At 45.2% G+C, this 23,803-nt stretch overlaps 1 protein-coding gene across 10 annotated transcripts in view; it reads left to right on the plus strand.

Annotated features, from left to right (window-relative positions):
* Window positions 1–23,803, plus strand: part of ANK2 (ankyrin 2) — a 491,615-nt gene that overhangs the window by 262,352 nt on the left and 205,460 nt on the right. For 5 of the 10 annotated variants that reach the window (XM_066573866.1, XM_066573867.1, XM_066573868.1 and 2 more), the window contains exon 1: window positions 4,050–4,881. The exons of 2 other annotated variants lie outside the window; for them this stretch is intronic. In XM_066573866.1, the coding sequence (XP_066429963.1) occupies window positions 4,747–4,881 (135 nt within the window). In that variant the 5' untranslated portion in view covers window positions 4,050–4,746. Of the gene's footprint in view, window positions 1–4,038; window positions 4,882–23,803 lie in introns of those variants that run through there. 3 more of the 10 variants (XM_066573864.1, XM_066573865.1, XM_066573871.1) reach the window with 2 other exon arrangements.

Raw genomic sequence — 23,803 nt, forward strand, 5'->3', positions numbered from 1 at the left:
TCCTCCAACGCAACCTCTGTCTCGCAATCAAGATGTGTCAGCAGTACGTCGCCAGCAGTCGGTGTCACGCGGCGTGGCAGCACAGCGGTGGGCAAGCGTCAGCAGGCCGTGCTGAAACTACTCAGCTTAGGAGAGAAGAGGCACACGGCCCACGAACTGCTGCAGGGTCTGACAGAGCAGACCGACCGCTGGCTTGCGCCGCTGAGCCTCCAACCGGGCATGGTCGTGTGTGACAACGGCCGTAAGCTGGTGGCGGCTCGGCAGCCTCACGCACGTGCCATGCCTGGCCCATGTCTTTAATTTGGTGGTTCAGCGCTTTCTGAAAAGCTACCCCCACTTGTCATACCTGCTCGGAAAGGTGCGCCAGCTCTGCGCACATTTCCGCAAATCCCACACGCACGCTGCCACCCTGCGGACACTGCAACATAGGTTTAATCTGCCAGTGCACCGACTGCTGTGCGACGTGCCCACACAGTGGAACTCTACGCTCCACATGTTGGCCAGACTCTATGAGCAGCGTAGAGCTATAGTGGAATACCAACTCCAACTTGCGCGGCGCAGTGGGAGTCAGCCTCCTCAATTATTTACAGAAGAGTGGCCCTGGTTGGCAGCCATCTGTCAGGTCCTTGGAACATTTGAGGAGTCTACCCAGGTGGTGAGCGGCGATGCTGCAATCATTAGCGTCACCATTCCTCTGCTATGCATCTTGAGAAGTTCCCTGCAAAGCATAAAGGCAGACGCTTTGCGCTTGGAAACAGAGCCGGGGAAGACAGTATGTCGCTGGATAGTCAGAGCACCCTCATGTCTATATCTCAGCGCGTTGAGGAGGAGGAGGAGCATGAGGAGGATGAGGAGGAGGGGGAAGAGACAGCTTGGCCCACTGCTGAGGGTACAGATGCTGCTGGGCTGTCATCCTTTCAGCGTGTATGGCCTGAGGAGGAGGAAGAGGAGGAGGAGGAGGAGGAGGATCCTGAAAGTGATCTTCCTAGTGAGGACAGCCATGTGTTGCGTACAGGTACTCTGGCACACATGGCGGACTTCATGTTAGGATGCCTTTCTCGTGACCCTCGCGTTACACGCATTCTGGCCACTACAGATTACTGGGTGTACATATTGCTCGACCCACGGTATAAGGAGAACTTTTCCACTCTGATTCACGAAGAGGAAAGGGGTTCGAGAGTGATGCTATACCACAGGGCGCTGGTGGACAAACTGATGGTAAACTTCCCATCCGACAGCGCTAGTGGCAGAAGGCGCAGTTCCGAGGGCCAGGTAGCAGGGGAGGCACAGAGATCAGGCAGCATGTACAGCGCAGTCAGGGGAACATTCTCCAAGGCCTTTGCCAGCATTATGGCTCCCCAGCAAGACTGTGTCACCGCTCCCCAGTCAAGGATGAGTCGGCGGGAGCACTGTAAAAGGATGGTGAGGGAGTACATAGCCGATCGCACGACCGTCCTCCGTGACGCCTCTGCCCCCTACAACTACTGGGTGTCGAAGCTGGACACGTGGCCTGAACTCGCGCTGTATGCCCTGGAGGTGCTTGCTTGTCCTGCGGCTAGCGTCTTGTCAGAGAGGGTGTTTAGTGTGGCTGGGGGAATCATCACGGATAAGCGTACCCACCTGTCAACCGACAGTGCCGACAGGCTTACACTCATCAAGATGAACAAAGCCTGGATTTCCCCAGACTTCTCTTCTCCACCAGCGGACAGCAGCGATACGTAAGCAATACGTAGGCTGCACCCGCGGATGGAAGCATCGTTCTCTCTCACCATCCAAAACGGGGACATTTCTGCTTCATCAATCTGTGTCTAATATTCCTCCTCCTCCTCCTGCTCCTCCTCCTGAAACCTCACGTAATCACGCTGAACGGGCAATTTTTCTTAGGGCCACAAGGCTCACTCATATAATTTTTCTAAACAATTTTTATATGTTTCAATGCTCTTAAAAGCGTTGAAACTTTAACTTGAACCAATTTTTCGTTAAACTGGGCTGCCTCCAGGCCTAGTTACCACTTAAGCCACATTAACCAAAGCGATTAATGGGTTTCACCTGCCCTCTTGGTTGGCCATGGCCAATTTTTTGGATGTACATTAGTACTGTTGATACAGCAATTTTTGTGGGCCCTCGCCTACAGTGTAATCAAATGAATTTTTAGCCCACCTGCATTACAGCTGATGTTACATTCGCTGTGTTGGGCAATGCAATGGGATATTTTTATGTACCGCCGGTGGGTTCCAGGGAGCCACCCATGCTGTAGGTGCACACGGAGTTTAACCTACATCTGTCCACTTGTAAAGAACCCCAGTCTGACTGGGGCATGCAGTGTGGGCCGAAGCCAACCTGTATTAAGCACGACATTACTACCTCAGCTGTGTTGGGCAATGCAATGGGATATTTCTATGTACCGCAGGTGGCTTCCTGGCACCCACCCATGCTGTGGGTCCACACAGGGAATTATAAATGCATCTGTTTCCACTTGTAAAGAACCCCAGTCTGACTGGGGCATGCAGTGTGGGCCGAAGCCCACCTGTATTAAGCACGACATTACTACCTCAGCTGTGATGGGCACTGCAATGGGATATTTTTATGTACCGCCGGTGGGTTCCAGGGAGCCACCCATGCTGTGGGTCCACAGGGACTTCACAATAGGGAGTTGTACCTGCCTGTGTCTATGAATTAAAAACCGCGGTCTGACTGGGGCATGCAGACACCTTGACAGAATGAATAGTGTGTGGCACATAGGTTCCCCATTGCTATGCCCACGTGTGCAGCTCCTGATGGCGGTGGCACAGGATTCTATTTCTCATTGCTTCTGTACAGCATTGTGGGCTATCGCCCCGCCCCTTTTAAAGAGGGTCGCTGCCTAGCCGTGCCAACCCTCTGCAGTGTGTGCCTGCGGTTCCTCCTCATGGCAGACACACTTCTAAATAGACATGAGCGTGGCGTGGCATGAGGGCAGCTGAAGGCTGCGCAGGGACACTTTGGTGTGCGCTGTGGGGGGGAGGGGGGGCGGTTGGGCAGCATGTAACCCAGGAGAAGTGGCAGTGGAGTGTCATGCAGGCAGTGATTGTGCTTTGTTGGAGGTAGTGTGGTGCTTAGCTAAGGTATGCATTGCTAATGAGGGCTTTTCAGAAGTAAAAGTTTTTGGGAGGGGGGGGCCCACTCTTGCCGCTATTGTGGCTTAATAGTGGGACCTGTGAACTTGAGATGCAGCCCAACACGTAGCCCCTCGCCTGCCCTATCCGTTGCTGTGTCGTTCCCATCACTTTCTTGAATTGCCCAGATTTTCACACATGAAAACCTTAGCGAGCATCGGCGAAATACAAAAATGCTCGGGTCGCCCATTGACTTCAATGGGGTTCGTTATTCGAAACGAACCCTCGAGCATCGCGAAAAGTTCGTCCCGAGTAACGAGCACCCGAGCATTTTGGTGCTCGCTCATCTCTAGTAGTTACCCATCTCCTGGTCAGTATAGTGTAGTGTGGTTTTAGTCTGCGTACCTGTCAGTGTAAAACTAATAAAAAGTTCCTGCTATGTTCCCTACCCGTCCCAGTGATCCTCCAGTGTGCTGTGGTCACGCACCTAATCAAAAATGGTTTTGTGTTGTATTTTTTGGGGGGTGTATAATAAATTTATATATAGTATGACTGCAGGAGGTTTATTTTGGGGGAGGCTTTCACAATTTTTTTAATTCCACAACCCAATGTGTGTGAGTACACCCATAAGTTCAGGATTTATGAAGGGGAAGACACCAAAATCGATCCTCTACAATGCCTACCTTTCTGGGATTTACAGGAAAAATGTAGAAATTGGTCCCCTCCCCCCACTGGACCAGGGTTACTACCTGTACCTGGATAATTACACCTCCTAAGTTTGTGCTAGTGGCAGGTTCTGCTCAGGTAAACCATAATGTGTTACATCGTGTATTAGCATGTCTACGGGGAGAGTAAAGCAGGCGATTGGTGCTTCCCCCAATGTACATGCTCAGCAGCAGTTCCCAGCCTTGCCTACTGTATGCAGACTCACGGTTGATGTAAGCCGTTTGCTACAAGAGAAGCTGCTCGTTCTCTCCTGTATGTGGATGGTGCGAGGTCAGGAGCAGGTGGAGCAGACACAGCCTGTTCGGCTTCAAGCTGCAATAATGTAATTAAACAGAGACCAGAAGCATAAGGACAGAGGGAAGGAAACATGTCATGTGCTCAATCCGAGGCAGTCCTAGCAGCGGCAGCAGCAACAGCAAGTCATTAAGTCAGACTGCACCATTTTTATTCCTGCTCTGCTATGAGGTGCTTGTGGAATTTAAAGGAGATCCTCCTCCTCCCCGATGACTTCTACGAGGTGGCCTCTTCCTGGCTGTAGTCAGAGGACGCTGGCTGGATTTGAGCGGTCCCAGAAGACCATACTGGTTTGGTGAGGAGTTAAAAGGATGGACTGTCAGCTGGTCTGAAGCTCGCAGTGATAATCTGGGATCTTGCCAATGTGAAAGATCAAATGCTCTAATCTTCCTCTCCCCATCTTGCCTATGTGTTGTCATTGACACCTGCTATGTGCTAGGTGCAACTGCTTCCAGGCTCTCTGCTCTCTCGTCTCATGGGACCTGCAGCATATGGACACAAGCTGTAATTTATCTGTGGATTGGAGGATTACAGTGGAAAGTTCTGGCTGACGGCCACAGATTTAGTGGGAGAAAGAAAAACACTGGATTTTTATTCCTGAGTCCTTGAAGCTGGTTCTTGCCTCCTCAAAATGGCTCATGCTGCTGCTTCTATTAAAAAAGTCCGAGAGATGGAACTGCCTACCATCGAAGAGAAAGAGAAAGAGAGGGAAAAGGAGAGGAGAAGACGGAAGATCCCTAGGGATCGCTTAGATCGGAAGCGTAAGGTATGAAGACCGTCTACTTGAGTCACAGTGCAGCTCCTGATCACCAATGTGCCCGTAATTCTCCTTATGTCATCCTGCTCCGTTAGATCTGTGTGCTATCTATGTCTACTCTAGTAGACCCTTGCCTCTACGGTATCTGCAGTCTCGGAAACGAGACGCATGGCTGTTCATGTAATTAAGCTGCCCACTCTTGTTTTATTCATGGGGTCATGTATATAGAAGGATTCCTCGGAGTATGTCAATCTGTTGCTGAATGTGATTTCTCCGCTGCACCTCCCTTCTGGAGATGCAGAGTTTCCCCGCATCAGTGAATCCTCTGGGCAGACCCCACCTTCCTCATGCTTGATCATATCAGCTATTGCAGACAGCTGGAGGGATACACCAAGTATTGATACGGGGAATGCAGATACAGGTGTGGCACAGGAGCTGAAGGACATTTAGATAGGTTATTGTATCAAGCAGGTTAGCTTCCGCTTGTCGTTCTGCTTTTATAAGCAGGGTCAGTGCAAGCAAATGACTATGTAAATGGTTGGATTCCTAGAGGGATCACATATAGGAAAGTACGTGTGGCTTCGGAGACATGTAAAATGGTTGATGTGTGGTTTTCGGTTCATCCAGCTGTACATAAGGATCAGCTGCTCGCCTCTTCTTCTAGACGAATGGTGCACCAGCAGTCAATTATTGATGCTGCCTTGCCTGCAATCCAGAGTTTCAGGATTACTGGGATTATTAGTCTCTAGCGGGGTTTAAAATGCAATATTCTAAGTATGAAACATGTTACATTTTGTGCAATGCAGTCTATAGCCTCCCAGCACTTGATGGCAAGCCTGCAGAAATGCAACGTTCTACAAATGTAGCAAATCTACCCGGTGTTGTTACTTTACTCCCGCCGGCATATTCATTCTCTAGGAATCGTTTATCTTCACACATACATACACTGTACTACAGGGGAATACATACATGTATATACGTAAATGAGGGAGACGGGTAAGTTTCCAAAACGGAAGGGCCATGGGGCTCTGAAATATATATCGTTATACTCTGACATTGCTCTCACTGGATTTTAGTGACACCTTATTAGAAGTATTGTTAGACTTTTCCAATAGCAAGACCATGCAAATGAATGAATCTCTATGCAGAGCTACAGTGTCGCACAGTAACATAGGGTGTACGGCTGAAGATAGACATGTCTGTCTAGTTCAGTCTATTAACCCCCAATGTTTTGACTCGGCTCATTTGTTTTCAGGGTTGGGTAGAGGGGCTCAGATCATAGACCCTCTAAGACTCTATCTACTGGCATTCTAACATAACACATCAGAGGCTTAATTTATTGGAATTCGCCATTAGAGCGAATGCAGCCAAATCCACAGCTGCGGAATTCCACGCCAAAATCCACGGGTCTAACTGCAGATTTTGATACAGAATTGCAGGTAGGTTTTAAGCCATTTTCAATTCTCCATCAAAGTCCGCAGGTAGCCTGCAAATTTTGGTGCGGAGTTTGCCATGTCTTGAGGTGCATCGTGTGGCCTATTCCGTCCCGTATGAAAGGTCCCTTTTTTAGTTTTTTTTTTAAAATAAAGTAGACCAGGAGACTGATTTCTGCCCAGACATCAGTAGCATTGCAAGAGAATGATGTCTGCCATGTGATCCAATCAGCAGTAGTGATACATTTGTACTGACCAGTCGTCTGTTCAGAGTTCTCCAGAATTTCATGCTCCTGGGAATTCATTTTAGGCAGAGGAATGGGTGCTATTGGTAAGTTCCATCTGGTATACTGAACACATATTTGCTCATTTATTGATTTTTAGTGCCGTAACAAATATATGTGCGGCCCATACAGCAAGGCCATGTGATGAGAAAACTGGTGAGATTACTGTAGAGCTGATGTATCATGCTTCTCTTAGGCTATGTTCACATCTGTGTTCGGAGGTTCTGTTGTAGATGCGGCACGGGATGCTGGATCAGAAAGTCCTGCATGAAGGACTTTTTCATCCGGTAAAATGCCAAAAGCCAAACTGAAACCAAACCGATCCTATTATATTCAATGGGGTCTGTTCTGCGCCATTTGAGTCCATCACAAAATGGGCTTATTCGGCTAGGGATCCCCCTTTCCTGTTTATATAAAGGAGCAGATGGAATCCCAGTACACAGATGTGAACATAGCCTGAAAAGTAAAAAAGCGCAGAACACATTTGCAATCCCCGTGTCCTGAATGTGTCGCTTTCTTTACAAGGCTCTGTGCCCTAATTTAAAGAACACAAGGACATCTTCCTTATAGACGATGATTCAAGTGGAATGACAGTACGACCCTTGGCACTTTGTTGCTATAACTAAGCAAATGTGTAAATTAAAAATCAGACAGAAAACAAGCGTGTCGTCAGTCGCCTTTTGTTGCTTCACATGCAAATTTTCCAAGCTGTACTTTGATATAGTTGATGAATAGGTAGTTTGCATCTGCCTTATACATATACTACATAAACAAATGGGCAATTCATTCTACATATATATTTTTTTACGGCTTCTTTTTTTCAAAATCCTCTTATTCAAGGTTGGTTTCAAATGAAATGTACATTTATGCAACATATCACAAGTTTTGCTCATGTGAGAGGTCAAAGCACAACACCTCACCAACAGGATACTTGTTCATGGGCTCTATTATATAAAAGGCCACTCCTGTGGTTAGTCCCATCACAAGAGAGATGGGTAAGTGCTCTAGACCTCTCCTGGAAAGTCACCAACAGCGGCGAAAAATGTTACCTTCCTTCCAACTGATATTTTTCCAGAGTTGATGTTGTGGCAGCTGTGGCAGAGGATCGTGAAGCTCTCCCATTGCTTTCAATGGGTCCGCGGCTGCTCTTGGTGGCCCTGTTGAAAGCAATGGTCTGCCGGCAACCCCTGCAGTGATTTTTGGGGAAGGGCTTTAAATATAAACCCTTCCCTGAAAATCATCCCTAGCTGTAGTAAAAAATAAAAAATATATATATAAACACCTGTCCACCGCTGCTGGGGGCTCGGCCCGTCTAGCCACTTGTCATCCTGACACTGTAATGAAGCTCTTTCAGCAGGCGGGAATTTAAAATCCTCGCCTGGTGAAAGCACTGTGTCTGATTGGCTGGTCGCACAGGCAATGCTCAGGCAGTGCCATTCATTAAATGACAGCTGAGCGCTGCCTAATATATCAAGGCCACAAGCAGCACTTCACACTCCCAAAAACATGGGTAGGATTCCAATATTTGATGCAGCAGCCACACGCATCTGGACCAAATCCACAGAAATTCCAGCAAATAAAGAAGTGGCAGCATCCACACTGGATGCTGCCACTTCTCTTTATTAGCTGAGCGCTGCCTGTGATTGGTCACAGCGCTCAGACAATTACAGGAAGCGCTCAGCCATTCCTTGAATTCATTGAATGGCTGAGTGCTGCCTGTGATTCGCTGAGCGCTCAGTCAATCAGACACATAAATCCCCGCCTGTTGAAAGAACTTCATTACAGTGCCGGGATGACAAGTGGCTAGACGTTCCGAGCCCTCGGCAGCAGCGGACAGGTGAGTATATATTTTTTTGTATTTTTTTTACTACAGCTAGGAATGATTTTCTGGGAAGGACTTATATTTAAAGCCCTTCCCCGAAAATCACTGCAGGGGTTGCCTGCAGACCATTGCTTTCAATGGGGCCGCCGGGAGCAGCCTCTGCTCCATTGAAAGAAATGGTGCATGGGACCTCACTCGAGTATAAGCCGAGGGGGGCTTTTTTAGCTTAAAAAATGTGCTAAAAAAGTCGGCTTATACTAGAGTACATGCGGTAAATATATAACTGTTGTATAAGTGTTGTTAGATACAAAAAATGGTGCAGATTAACAAATACTCTCTGCTATAGTTGCAATCAAAATTTTTTAGCCTCCATTGCAAAGTAGGTTTATTTGCCACATTTAGAAACTTCGAGCTGTTTGCAAAAAAATCCAAACAAGAACAATTTAAATATCTCAACAACATAACCAATATAAAAAGTAGATTCTCCAAATTCAAGACAACATGCCATTTTTAGTGACAGTCTAAGAATTATTCAACCTTCATAAGAGCACATATTTGCAAACCGGGTGCTGTCTCAAGCGCACCTAATGCAACTAATCAAGGTGTATTGCATCGGGTGTGCTTGAGATAACACATGACAAACTTGGATTGGCTAGGGCTTTATTGACTTTGCGTGTATTGCATGTTAGAAATATGGCTCAGGCAAAACGTCCAGAGAAGAGATCATTGCCTTGCACAAATAGGGGAAAGGATGTAAAAAGAGAGCAATGCCACTGATTGTCCCTAGATATACAGTCACAATTATAATTGCCAAAGGCAAAAAATATCTAAGGTAATATCCCCTAAAATGTCATCTAAATACTTTATTAGTCAAAAAGACAAAGACAACATCGAATAATATTTAAAATAAAGAGGCAAATGGTGGTAGTAATGAGATGAGCTCAGCAGTCATCAGTTAGTATCATGGGTGCATATACGCACTAAAACATAGGCCTGGATGGCCAGCTTCCAAAAGCCTATGTAGAGATTAATAAGTCAGCACCACCAAAACCCTATTAAAATCTGATCTGTAGCCACCCGACATAGCCCTGGTTGTTGTTCCCCCTGAGAAACCCTCCAGCAGTTAATAATGTTAGCAACTGTACATTATATAGATGTAAATACTGCTCAGCTATTCATGGGTGCAGTCACCCTAGCCCTGCATCTGACACATACTATACATATACAGTATACTAGACCTCTCAGGGCACCGTCACACAGTGCATATCTGCTGTGGGATTTTTGCAGCAAACGTGCACCAAATCCTTAGTGGCCAAATCCGCACCTAAATAGCTGCCTAAGGCTCCCTGCACACGGGCGGAAATTTTGCGTCGGGATTTCCCGCAGAATTTCCACCCGTGGCCGCTGCCATAGGATTGCATTAGAAAACGCAATCCTAGGCAGAAGGCCACGATTTGTCTGCGTGAAATCACATGTGGAAACAAATCGCGGCATGCTCTATTTGTGTGCGGGGATCGCAGAGGCCCGTACAGAAATGTCAGTGGTGACGGGCCGGCTCCGCCTTGCTCATGCGCCGGCTGGGCGGCAGCCGGCACATAGCAGAGAATGAAGACGCCGGGAGCGGGTGAGCCGCAGGCCTCTGCAGGGGCATTTCTGCTGTGTTCATGAAGACTGCCGAAAGATCAGACAACTGTGTAAGGTTGTCTGAGGTTCAAGTTGGCAATAAGAGAACTACTGATAACCTCTCCTCATTTCCCAAATTTTATCAAATTTGCCCAAAGCAGTCTATTTTTATACAGCCCACATTCCAGTTGTATATGTGTATTCATTAAATCAAGTAATTTTCCCATGGTGGGTATACTACTGCTTGTCCAATGAACTACAATGGAGTTTTTGATATAAGATATGGCTTAGAACAGGAAGTATTCATCCGCCGGGGTACCCTCTACCCGACCAACAATGCACACCAATGGATTTGGGATCTGGAACACTGTGTGTAAATATAATAGAAGTGACCTATTGAGATGCATGTCCAAAACATATGGATCAGATCTGCTTGTGCGTTTCCATACCTGGACTACATAGCATCATATTGGATTCCAGTTTTATTAAGAAACAATGGGGTCCTATGCACCTTGTGCAGCAACACGTAATGTGACACTCTTCACATTGCATTGCGCCAATATCATGTTCCCATTTCTGTTTGATTGTAATAAAAGTATGTAAAAAGTAGAAATAACACCCGATGTGCCACTTTTATTGGTCATTACACAAAATAGTACAGAATGTGCAACAGAGACCTAAACAAATCTCTTCTGCGTTCCAGCTGTGCCTCAGTTGCAAATACTAAAAGACATGCGGAGGTTAAGCCAAATTCATTCTGAAGCTGTTGGAAGCTTTTGAGGATATTCTATATGCAGAGTTGTGCTGCCAACTGCTTCCCAGGGACTAACTACCTCTGATTTGAAAAATCTATGAAGCTCAAGATTGCTCCAAAATGGGATAAACGGAGTACATCCATCAAAATCCAGGCCTTGTTTCACTTTATTCCATGCCTTCACAATGAGGCTCACAGTTGGGTGTTCCCTACCATCCAAGTCTGGACAACCAGCATCCAAAGAGAGCAGAAGAGGGTGGTCTTTGTCATTGTAAGTAGATTACCGATGAAATCATGGACACGGTCCATGATCCATCCTTTGAGAAGCTTCAGCTGGTACTCTGGAAGGTACACCTAAGGCTTAGGCGACACTAATCCACCATCATCCTGTCCCAACTGTAATGTTTCGCATTTACTTCTTGGAATTCCTTGCTGCTTTATTAGCTTTTGAAATGAGGATTGACATTTCTGAAAATACGTAATGGGAGTCGTATAGGTTCATCATGAATAAAATAAAGTAATTGGGGCTTTTAGTATCAGTTTTACTAAATGTGTCCTTCCAATAATGGACACAAGCAACGTCTATCATGGATTTATTTTCTGATGAAGGTTCAGAGAAACTAAGGCTTTCGAGATTTGTATCCTCAGATATATACATTTATCATCCACTGCTAAATGGATTTGATACTTCATAGGGGACTGGCATAGCAACCGATTTACTCCAATTTATATGCAAACCAGGAAAATTTCCAAACTCTTGAGCTCATCTCCCTTGGTCAGGTGGTGTGGAAGTGACCCGCAGTGCTGCGCCCCCATTAGGGATTGCCGGGTGCCTAGAAAAGGGAGTGCCAAGAGCGCAAAGACTTCGGAGGTGAGGGAGAATGGGGTATCTGCTGAATCAGCTGCGGAAATGCAGCTTATTTCGAGTCCAAATCCGCACCAATGGTGTGGATGTTGACTGCTTTGGATGCGGAAATGCTGCGTAATACTTCACTACGGAAATTCTGCAGCATTTCTGCTACGTCAATTCAGATTTCTGACACACAGAAATCTAGTGTTCTAGTGTTTCTCTAGAACAGGTTCTTCAAAGTCAAAGTAACTTTTTAGAAGACCAAAAAGGTGAAGGTCCACCGCAAGCCGAGTCAACTGAGTCAAAGCCCCAATCAGAAGGTAACAAAGAATCTATAGAGCTAATTGAAAAATCCATCAATTTACTCTAAATGGCTAAACACAAAATCAGTCGGATACAAATGACAACTAGCATATGTTTCTTCATTACAGAGGTTGTCTCGTGAAGATAACCTCCTTCTGGGGGTGTCAGTTGATCAGACAGGTCTGGCATAAGAAACGATTGGATATTAGTTTACATGGTGGGCAGTCAGATGAAATATATGAACAGGCTGGGTCTGCTAAAATGAGGTCCATCTCTCCATTCTTATAGAGGGTTGTCTACATTTCGGAATTTTGCCCTTTGACTTCTATGTAACAACCCTTTTTCGTAACGTTTTGAGTAACATGTAAGATTTCCTTCTCTAGAAGATATGGGTAGGGGTCTTCCAGTCTGGATCTATAGTGATCCCCCAACTAAGGAGCTTCACTAGCATGCTTGAGTTCTGTGGTCTTCAGGATATCTAACATTGCGATCAGCATTTATGTAATGCCGCTGTGTCTTGCATGTGTGATGGATAATATGCCACAATTTGCATGTGTGATAAATCGCCAATGTAATTTCAATCCTTTGACATGAAAATATCACATAAAATTAAATTTCAGTGTCGGATCAGCTATTTGATGGCGCTCTTTCCCTTTTCACATAGTGAGTGCCACCTGGCAGATAATGCTTTGGTTCATTGCCAGTATACCAGGATGCATAATTTACACTTGCCTTTAGTTAGGGGGCTTTTACACAGAGCAAGAAATCGTTCGCCCGAGCGAATGATGGAACAATTAGCTTGTTCGCTTAGGTGGTCAGATGAAGACACAGATACATTTGTTTGTTTTATTTTTTAACAGGATCATTCAGTTAGGCCTCCTGCACACGGGCGGAAATTCTGCAGTGGGCTTTCCTGCAGAATTGCCACCCGTGCCCGCTGCCATAGGAGTGAAAACTCGTGCAGTAAACAAATTGCGGCATGCCCCTATTTCTGTGTGAGCCTCGCAGAGGTCCGCTTAGAAACGTCACGGCTGACGTGCCGGCTCTGCACTGTGCAAATGCGGCTGTGCGCCACAGTGCAGAGAGAAGACGCCGGACGGGTCAGTATAAGCTCAATACCGGGGCACGGATCGCATTGAGAATTCTCTATTACTGTGTCCATGCCGCAGACCGCAGAAAAGCAGGGGTTTAAAAAAAAAAAGGCAGCACGCCGGAGGCATTCCGAGTGCATCCGCCGTGCAGAAGAAGATCCGTCCACGATAGAGGAGAGCCCCGCAGTGTGCGAACAGGTGGGTATAATGTATTTTCTGGCCTCATAATCCGCTGTGGGATTCTGCACAGGGGAACAGTTTGTGCCCGTGGACATGAGGCCTTTTACTTCAAGTTCGAACGATCTATTGTTTTTGGGGATTTTTCTTGACGATTCGTTCCATGTAAAAGCGCACTAACAAATTATATCTTGAGTAGGGTCAAACTGATTATACTTCTACTGCCTTCACAACATCTAGGCCTGTCTGTCTTTGTCAAATTGATTAATTAACTGATTAATATATGCATTCATGCATGGGATAGCATTGCATAAGTGAGCCCCTTGAGGGCAGCTGCACACGAGCCTAATTCGCTGCATGTGGCCCACGTTTGACAGTTGTGCGGCATGCAGCAAGTACACAATGACATCTTGGTATGTATGTCAAGATTGAACATGCTGCAATATTTATTGCACGTGTATTTCACTGAATATGTGTGACTGGCACGCGGAATACAATATAACAATACGTTCATGGGAAGGAGCTCTAATATACAGTCATTGTCATAAAACGTCAAGCTCCTAGAAGTTGTCGGAATCGAATGAAACTTTCTCTGTGTGATTGTAACATTGCTATAAGTAAGTGATTACAATATCTGAGCAAAAGGAGAATTTATTGCAGAAAACTGACCCCTTGTAGGGAGGCTCTAGTACCCTGTTGTACCGCCTCTAGCTTGGATACAAGATGTGATACGGGCAGGCATGGAGGCTCTAGTACCCTGTTGTACCGCCTCTAGCTTGGACACACGATGTGATACGGGCAGGTATGGAGGCTCTAGTACCCAATTGTACCGCCTCTAGCTTGGATACAAGATGTGATACGGGCAGGCATGGAGGCTCTAGTACCCTGTTGTACCGCCTCTAGCTTGGACACAAGATGTAATACAGGTGGACATGGAGGTTCTAGTACCCTACTGTACCGCCTCTAGCTTGGACACAAGATGTAATACAGGTGGACATGGTGGTTCTAGTACCCTACTGTACCGCCTCTAGCTTGGATACAAGATGTGATATGGGCGGGCATGGAGACTCTAGTACCCTGTTGTACTGCCTCTAGCTTGGATACAAGAGGTGGTATGGGGGGCATGGAGGCTCTAGTACCCTGTTGTACCGCCTCTAGCTTGGATGTTAGATGTGATACGGACAGGCATGAGGCTCTAGTACCCTGTTGTATCACCTCTAGCTTGGATACAAGAGGTGGTATGGGGGGCATGGAGGCTCTAGTATCCTGTTGTACTGCCTCTAGCTTGGATGTTAGATGTGATATGGATGGGCATGGAGGCTCTAGTACCCTGTTGTACCAACTCTAGTTAGGATGTTAGATGTGATACGGGTGGGCATGAAAGCTCTAGTATCCTGTTGTACCGCCTCTAGCTTGGATACAAGATGTGATACGGGGGGCATAGAGGCTCTAGCTTGGATGTAGATGTGATATGGGCGGGCATGGAGGCTCCTGTAGCCTGTTGTACCATCTCTAGCCCATACGGCCCATGTTAATTGCATATGGGCTTTGGGTTGTACGGCCTTCATTGACTTCAATGGAAACCGTCCTCGTGGAGTCCTCGTGGAGTCCGCAGCAAAATAGAGCATGTTTTGATTTTTCCACTGCTCGCACGAGTATCAGCGAAAAAAAGCTAATGTAGATGCTTTTCAATGGCCGCGTTTTGTTACAGATCCTCCGCCTGGACACCAATCACGGATTTTGCAATTGGCATCTGCCCATGTGAGTCCGGTCTTACAATTTTAAATGGCCCTTTGAAGGCAGCCACAATATTGATGTGGCCCTTGGTGAAAATGAGTTTGACACCCATGTTCTAGGTGCTTAATTTCTTTTTTTTTGACAGAGTGTACATTATTTAGTAGCATTTCTTTCCTCTCCTCCTTCCTACTCCATTGAGGTAGTTACTCTGTTAAGTACTTGTTCGGTGATGTACAGTCTGGCTTATGTGCGAGTAGAGCAAAATACCTTATTTATGAAAGTGTGTAATCCGTCCTTGACATACGTAATCTGGGACCTATGGGTGCTACTTAGTTTCTTGGCTCTTGATTTGTTGGTAGAGGTGCAGATATAGTAGGGGGTTGAAGAGTTGGGGATCCTGGCTCTAACCAGGGCTTCCCAGTCAGTAATGATGTCATACAGTTTATTCTAGAGAATTGCTGCTTTCCCTGCAGTCTTGCTTGATGACAATTTGTGGGAATGCTGCACGGTAACATTCCTCTCCATACATGTAATACCCCCTCTTACTCACCGATCTGCACTCAACAGTCTGACCTAGTCAGTATGACAGGGATGCCTCTTAATATCATTTGGGAGTCATGGTCATGTGATGCGTGCCAACCAAGCACATGACCCGATCCAGCGCTGTCAGGAGCAGCGGGACAACTAACAGTCCTCTGACGTTAATGAGCAATGTAATCCATTACAGTAGGTGGACAGTTGATCAAATATTGTGACCTACTGACTTGACAATGTGTTACATTTGTTACATATATTAACCCTTTCCGATGCAGTGTCAGACCTCGTTCGACATTGAGATTTTCCTGCATAGCTCCCATGTTGGGCGAGTTCCGTCACATGTTTCTAACACTATGCAGAAGAGAGGTCCAACATCAGAGTTCTCTTCTGCACTATGCAGAGGATAGATCCCATATCTGACCTCTCTCCTGTATACTGTAACATATCTATATGATAAACATAATAACTTGCGTTTTTTTATTTTTAAAAAATTGCTAATAAAATCATTATGATGCGTCATTTTTATGTGTTTTCTGTTGAGTAATTCCAAGGAATCCACAAAGCGCTTTCCCACCCAGAATAAATAAGAGCTGGGGAGCGTGCGGGTGGCAGGGAGAGTAGATTGGAAAGGGTTAAGCATCTCTGTTATTTATTAATCTCTTCAGATCTACCTTGTGTCGAACCATCTCAAACCGCCGCTATGCTTTGAATGGTAATTTGGAGGTTCAGTTACTATTAAAGCATGTGTGGGAATACATTTCCAGAAATTTGCAGCCAAATCAAATGCGGCACCTAATCCTTACATTATTTCGCTCTTAGTCAAAATACCGTATTTTTCTGACTATAAGACGCATTTTTAGCACAACTGAATCTTGCTAAAGTCCCCCTGCGCCTAATAGACTGACTGGTCTCCCCCCTTCCCTGCCCGAGAGATGATGTGTAAGTGAATGCAGAGGAAGTGGACAGGGGACATCACTACTGTAATGTGTCAGGAATGCAGGAGTCCAGTCTGACAGTGAACTCTCAGTGCACAGAGATGGCATGAGTAAATGTACAAGAGTGCAGGAAGATATATACCAGAATGCGGCCCTCCGGCACCAGTGAAATTAAAAAATGAGCATTTATTAGAACGTCTGTCTAAAAACATAAAATTGCCATCTAAAGAGAAAATCTATGTGGACATCAGTGCTGAGAACTACGGAGGGCGCATTCACACAGGCGTTAGGTTGTGCCCCTCCTATCCCCTTTATTATTGTATTATATTAACCATCCTTTTACCCTACAAAAACAAAAAAACTGCCACTGCTCTGGCCAAGTTACTGACAAAGAGACAGGCAAGTGGTACAAATATGGCGTGGCTGGGTAGTTGTAATATTATTCCAGACCCAAAATGTGGAATAAGTAGGTCAAACCATTTGAAAAGATGAGGCGCATATTAGTAACAGCGCAGAAGGAAATCGTCGTCTGACATTGCCACTATTAGTTCATCACCCCCAATCTAGTTCTTCAGATATGAAAGCACATTATTTGCAGGTGCGGCTTGTTCCGTGCAATCAGAGAGGAATATACTTGAACTGTGCTTTGTCTTCAACCCTTCGAAATGAAAATTTCATGTTCCTGTAATTACGGCTTGGGCACACATTGCGCTCCCAGGGGTAATGCCGCCTCTCATCATGTGGCCTGGTTACACGAGTCGCTCCTCTCTTTTCCCTTTGTGTTGCTTTAGCTAGAACCAAACATGCAATATTTATGTGTTTTTTTTTCCTTATATCCCCAGAAGATACAGTTCATTATATATATATATATATATATATATATATATATATATATATTATAATATAATAGTGTGTTTGCCTTTAGGTACAATATTCCCAGTAGTCATTATAATGGGGGTGTATATGATCCACCAGTGAATGCGTTCACAAAGAGCCTACAAAACACCGGAGCCCACAAAATAGAGCAGGAATGACACCGTTAACAAAACCGTGTAAGGTGGGGAATGTTCATTCGCATGGATGATACAGAACGTCTCATGGAAAGTCTGCAGTGTATTTGAAGTAGAAGCCACAGCAGAAATCTAAGGCTGAACCTCAGATTTGCAGTTGGTGCTGGCCTGGAGCCGCACGGAGAATACAACTACTGACGTAGATTCTATATTAGTCAGGCTGACTTCACACGGGTGAGTGCGATATGGGGCCCGTCAATCACAGTCAGATATTACATTCGCCAACATGTGATTTGCCCATGGATGCGAGACGTTTTTATCTCAAAACCACCTCACATCACTTTGACGGATCGCAGAGTGCCTTCCATTGTGTGAAAATGACCTAAGTCACACGTGAGGCTTTTTTCCCCCCTACAGCGCAGATTGAAAAGCCAAGTGTGGAAATGTTCTCATAGGGAACAATGGAGAATGAAAACATAGATTTCAGCATGCAGAATCCACGTGAAATTGATAACATTTGAATGTACCTTTAGGTGTAGATGCTGGAGGCTCATCTGCTTTCTTGACATCACTATTAGGGCTCAGGAACGCTATCCTTTCTCCTTAGGGAGAGCACCTAAAAGATGAGTGAGTGAGAAGACTTATAAGGCATTCATGCGCCTCTGGGTAATATGTAAATAAGTTACATAGAGCAATACCTCTGACTTGGCTTTCAATTCCCAGTCATTGTTACAAGGCTTGTATAAAGAGTTTAACATTGACTTGCAGGAAGGCTGCCTTCCAATAGGTAGTGCTGCAGAGGTATGGTTCCATCTCCTAATAGTCTATGGTCGTAATTCTCTAGGTAAAGTGGAATATATAATACATCTTTTAGAAATAAGGTATTGTATAGGCATTATGATCTCCATAGAGGCTAATGCAGGATTATTGATAATAATGCCCCTATAAGCGGAGATGATCTAAAAGCAGAGCACGGCAACGGCTGGCCCATCCAATGGAACTGGTTAACAGAGGAGGTTTTACAAATGCATCTTCTTGTTAAAACATCCCATGCCAATTGAAAACCGCCAATGATAATAAAGATAAAGCAGACACATATATTGTACATTTCCATCCTATCTGAATGAAGTCAATTGGAAAAAAAACAGTAGAGATAAAGCCTACTTCTAGATAAGACACAGATGCTCTACATGCTCTTCATCAGCCATAGTATGCACATGAATGGTTAAGGCAATGACAAAGCTCAGGATATTAATAAGAATCAACATCCTTTGTAAATTGGATTTTAAAAAAATGCCAAAAATCCATAGAATTACTGCTAATTGTCTTTACTTATTTTATTTCGGACATAAAGGATGATCCGCGGCGATTTCTGAGTTGTAACAATTCAGTATCATGAATCGAATACATACAAAATCCCAGGAAAGCAAATCTTTTTAACCTTTGCCCCCACAAGCAGTCTGTTCTCCGTAGGAAATCATTTCTGCCAATTTCATCCCTATAATGTCTGTGCCTTTGCACATGGCTTCATTGGAGGTTGGCCTGTCTGTTTCTGCAGAGCCAGACAATATAATTGTTGAAGGCGTCCTGTCTGATTCCAGAATTGATAGGTGAACAGCTTGTACTGGAATGGTCCAAATCCTCACTAACATATTAATTTGAAGAGTGAGATTACCAAATGTTCAGACACTTTTCTTTCGTATTTTCTTACATGTTGACTTGTCGGATTTGATGGGGTGCTGCCAGACGTTTGGCTGAGAGTCAGGGCACATTTTAATTACAAAACCAGAAGCTGTGCTGCTTTCCTTAGCACTGACTACAATGTTGGGGACCTTGTCTAAGAGAGATTTGTCACACTGTATAGTGTTCACCACCCTGGCAGAAGGACCCTACTACTATCCCGGACAGATATGGTGAAGAATTGGTTATGTAACGGTATTGAAATGTACAATAGCGATGACTGTAGTACCTTACTAGAACTTCATTGTTGCAAATCTACTAGTAGATTAATAAGAATAGAACTACATTGTTACAATATTATACAATGCCATTCAGTGGTTACTTTGTCACTGCTTCTGATGTCAGGGGGGTGCAAATAAGGACTTGTGCTGAGCGTGTTGAGTGCCATGCATTGGTTAGAGGATTTTAATACAGGACTGAATATTTATCCCATTGAAGGAATGCCTAATACTACTATGTATATACTTGTAAGGCCTCATGTCTACGGGGAAAATCAGGCCCGCCGCGGATTCTTCATACAGAATCCCACAGCGGGTCCCTCCTTTTCCACCGACATGTGGCCTAAAAAGAAGAATTACTTACCTGTCCGGACGCTGCGGCTCTTCCCTCCGTTGTGGCCGGATCTCCTTTCTTCGGCCTGGCGGATGTGCTCGGCACGCTGGCAGCATGCCCCACGCATGCGCCGTGCACTCTATTTTTTCTTTTTTAACCCCTGCTCTCCCGCGCCGGAGAGCAGAAATTCAGCTGCGGGTGTGCCGCGGATCCGGGCGGCTTCCATAGGCTTCAATAGAAGCCTGCGTGAGCCGTCCACGCGGGAGACCTGCACTACAATGGATCATGCTGCGGGTGTTTTCCCGCACACGCAATCCGCGCCTCAGGGGAAAATGACATTCGCAGGTATTTAATTACCTGTGGGTGTCCAATGCATCCCTATGGGGTGCGGATCACGCTGCGGGTGAAACGCTGTGGATTTTAAATGTTATTTTAGCCGTGGACATGAGGCCTAATTCCTCTTTTTCACTACATTTTGCATACATTGTTTGCAGGCTCATGTCATCTCAGGCTGGTCATAGCTTCCTTAGTGTTTCCACCCCTTGCCATTCTCCCAATGGTGAGCTGAATATCTGCTTGCACATATAGTATTCCCCGCTATTTCTATGAACACAAACAAATCCAGAGAATCCCTTTCCGTTCTTGCAGATATGGTTTGTATTAGATTGAACAGTCTTTGCATTATCACATTCCATCTTGAAAGCCCATTCTGTCAAGGAATGCCAAGAACGAAAAGCAAGGAACACTTTGAATTTGGACATGTGAAAATGTATTTGTGGACCAGAAGTAGAAAATGTACAATGTCTCATTTTTCAGCTTCGTTACCGGCAGCTGAGATGGCTTCCATCTTACATTAGCCGTGCCCACCGTGTTTCTATAGCAATATGTTAGGTCTTTATTTAGACACCACATTATCACTTGGGGAAAGAAAAGCCTGTCCTTTAAGGAGAAAAAAGGGACGGGCACAAGGCATTCTCCTGGCTCAAGGCATCGCAGGGGTGCTGGGACTGGATTTAGATTTATACCACTAATGAAATATAAATGTAGCAGACATGTAAATAATTGTTTATTTAGTTTTTAGTAGTTTTCTATATTGTTTAGCATTGACATAATATTTTCAGATATGTTGTTACAGATTATCCAAGTACATGTAACGTAACTTGTTTGGGGTGGTAACGGTACAGATTGAGAATCGAGGTCAGCACAATGCAGCATAGACATGTCCTCCTTCTATGACGGGTGACACGTCCGTGCCTTCTTGGTTCTGGTGCCGGACACAATGAAGGACCTCAGCATTTCCATATAGCGCCTTGAGCAGTTTTCTAGAGCTGCAATCAAGTGATTATGTCTGAACAGCTGAGGTTCCTGCTTTGTTCCTGCCTTTTATTTATTAATCCGTCCACCCGTCAAGTATTGCTGAACAATTCCCATTTCTGTCCGTGTAGCAGCTTGTTACATTCGCACAGACGTAATTACTGTATTTGTGAGTCACGGAGTTTTATGGAGATTTTGAGGGAAGTTTATGTGGAATTGTGTCTTTGATTAGAAGACTTATGGGATTAATTACAATTACAGTATTATTACAGTTTCTTTCAGCTACTGCTGGGCATCCAGCCGTCGGTCTTATCCGTTTGTCGCACTGTCGTTTTATGCAGTATATAGCATTGATACTTACAGAGCTCAATTTGTAGATTATCCCCTTCCAAAAAGGGCTCTGCCGCGCTCTTTGATATGGCCCATTATTGCTCAAGCAAAAAAAAAAGGGGGGAATAAAAGCATCAGCCTTACAATCCTTTATATTAACCCTTTGAATGTACTTCTGGTAGGTATGTTTCACCGGGCACTAGCGCAATAAAAAAAAATAGTATATCTTGTCTTCCTCCAAATTTGGCTTGTTTATCCAAAACCCATAAATGTTTGCCTACACTTAAAAATGTTAACCTTGAAACATTTTCAATCGATGGACATCTTTAATTCACAGCTAAAACACAACCCAATACAATTAAATCGTGCCTAGGGCTTTCACAGGGCCCGTGTGATCCCGAGCCTTATCATGGAAGCACTGGGTATTCCGCAGTAGACTGTTAGTCGTATTCTGTATTTCCGTAGCTGACGAGGGTCTATGCACTTTACAGTTAATCATCAGCTTGTGTCTATATATTGCCTGAGCTATATGAACACAGGTCTTGTTTGGCTCCTTTTTCCTATTTGTCATTCCCTCTTGCAGCGTGGCTTTCCCTCTGGGATTAGGTCACAATGCAGCGACCACTAATCTCCTCAACCAATACCAGATGGAGCTGTGTGTCCGCGTTCCCTTTCTCATCCTCGTGCAGTCGTCTGCAGATCAAAGAAGTAAGAAAAATAAGATGTCCCCGAACTCTTGCTTTTCTGCATTTGCCATTAATGCCTACTGTAACGTTTAGTCCCATTTTATGTCTTTTTCTCACCTGCTTCAATATTTAATTGACAGTGACTCTCATCAGTTCCTATGACTGGTACAGTTTTAGCTGCTCTCTGCCATTTTTAGGAAAAACATCTAAAATGTTGCAAAAATGTTTACAATTAGTTTTTAGGCCGGCTGCACATGAACGGGTCGGAGCCCGCAGCAGAATCTGACCCTGTTCACGCATACCTGTATTTATCTGTATTGCGGATGGTCCGGATGGCTCACCGTTGGACGTGTGCAGTACAGATTTTTCTTTTTAAATCACTGCTTTTCCTGCACTGTCGTTAGGAGATAATGCGGAATCCGTGGTCTTCCGCAGTGTCGACGGAAGCCTTCTGCACAGGATCAGCGCAAAAAGAGAAAATGCTGCAATTTTTTTTTCTGTGAGCAGAAATTGCACTCGCTGTTCTCGCTAATGGATGCGGAATGCCGCGTTTCGTCTGCGTGGGTGATAAAATAAATCAATCTTGTTATTTGTATAGCGCCAACTTATTCTGCAGCACTTTCAGGTAATTTATTTATTGCCCCCCCACCAAGCTGGGTACTTGTTCTACCAACCTTGGAAGGAAGGAAGGCTGAGTCAACCTTGACCCAGATACCTGAACCATGCAGGGGTTGAACTCCCAACCTTCAGGTCATGAGTGGGAGCTTAGGACTGTATTTCTGCTGCCTTAACACTCTGCGCCATCGCGGATTCCACAATCCACATCTGGTCGTGTGCAGCTGGCCCAAGGACCCACTATCATTAGTCTATCATTGTAGTTTACTATGGTCAACTTTGTTTTTTTAAGGAACTTGCAGCTTCTCTTTCCAGTGAAGCCTTGTAGTTCCTAACTGGGATCAAGAGTAGTATTTCCTTTGAATATAAATCATTGTCACAAATCGAACCTGGAAGGGAAACACACGGCTCTCTGAGACCAAGGTTAAAGGAGATGTCCCGCGGCAGCAAGTGGGTCTATACACTTCTGTATGGCCATATTAATGCACTTTGTAATGTACATTGTGCATTAATTATGAGCCATACAGAAGTTATTCACTTACCTGTTCCGTTGCTAGCGTCCTCGTCTCCATGGTGCCGTCTAATTTCAGCGTCTAATCGCCCGATTAGACGCGCTTGCGCAGTCCGGTCTTCTCCCTGGTGAATGGGGCCACTCGTGCCGGAGAGCTGGTCCTCGTAGCTCCGCCCCGTCACGTGTGCCGATTCCAGCCAATCAGGAGGCTGGAATCGGCAATGGACCGCACAGAGCCTACGGTGCACCATGGGAGAAGACCCGCGGTGCATCGTGGGTGAAGATCCCGGCGGCTATCTTAGTAAGGTAAGGAAGAAGTCGCCGCAGCGCGGGGATTCGGGTAAGTACTAAACATTTTTTTTTTTAACACATGCATTGGGTTTGTCTCGTGCCGAACGGGGGGCCTATTGAAAAAAAAAAAAAAATGTTGCGGCGCAGGACAACCCCTTTAACAGACTCCTAAACCTCATTCCTCCTCTGTACATTGAGTAGTTTTGAGATGTCATGGATCCTGGGGCTGTCTTCCTTCTTCAACATGGCACCAACATGGGCTAGTATGAACCCCCATCCTCTGTATGACTGTCTGTACTACCGTAGGTACTATAGGATTCAGCAGAAGAACAATTT

This window comes from Eleutherodactylus coqui, chromosome 7 (genome assembly GCF_035609145.1).
Source record: "Eleutherodactylus coqui strain aEleCoq1 chromosome 7, aEleCoq1.hap1, whole genome shotgun sequence".
NCBI classification, from domain to species: Eukaryota; Metazoa; Chordata; class Amphibia; order Anura; family Eleutherodactylidae; genus Eleutherodactylus; species Eleutherodactylus coqui.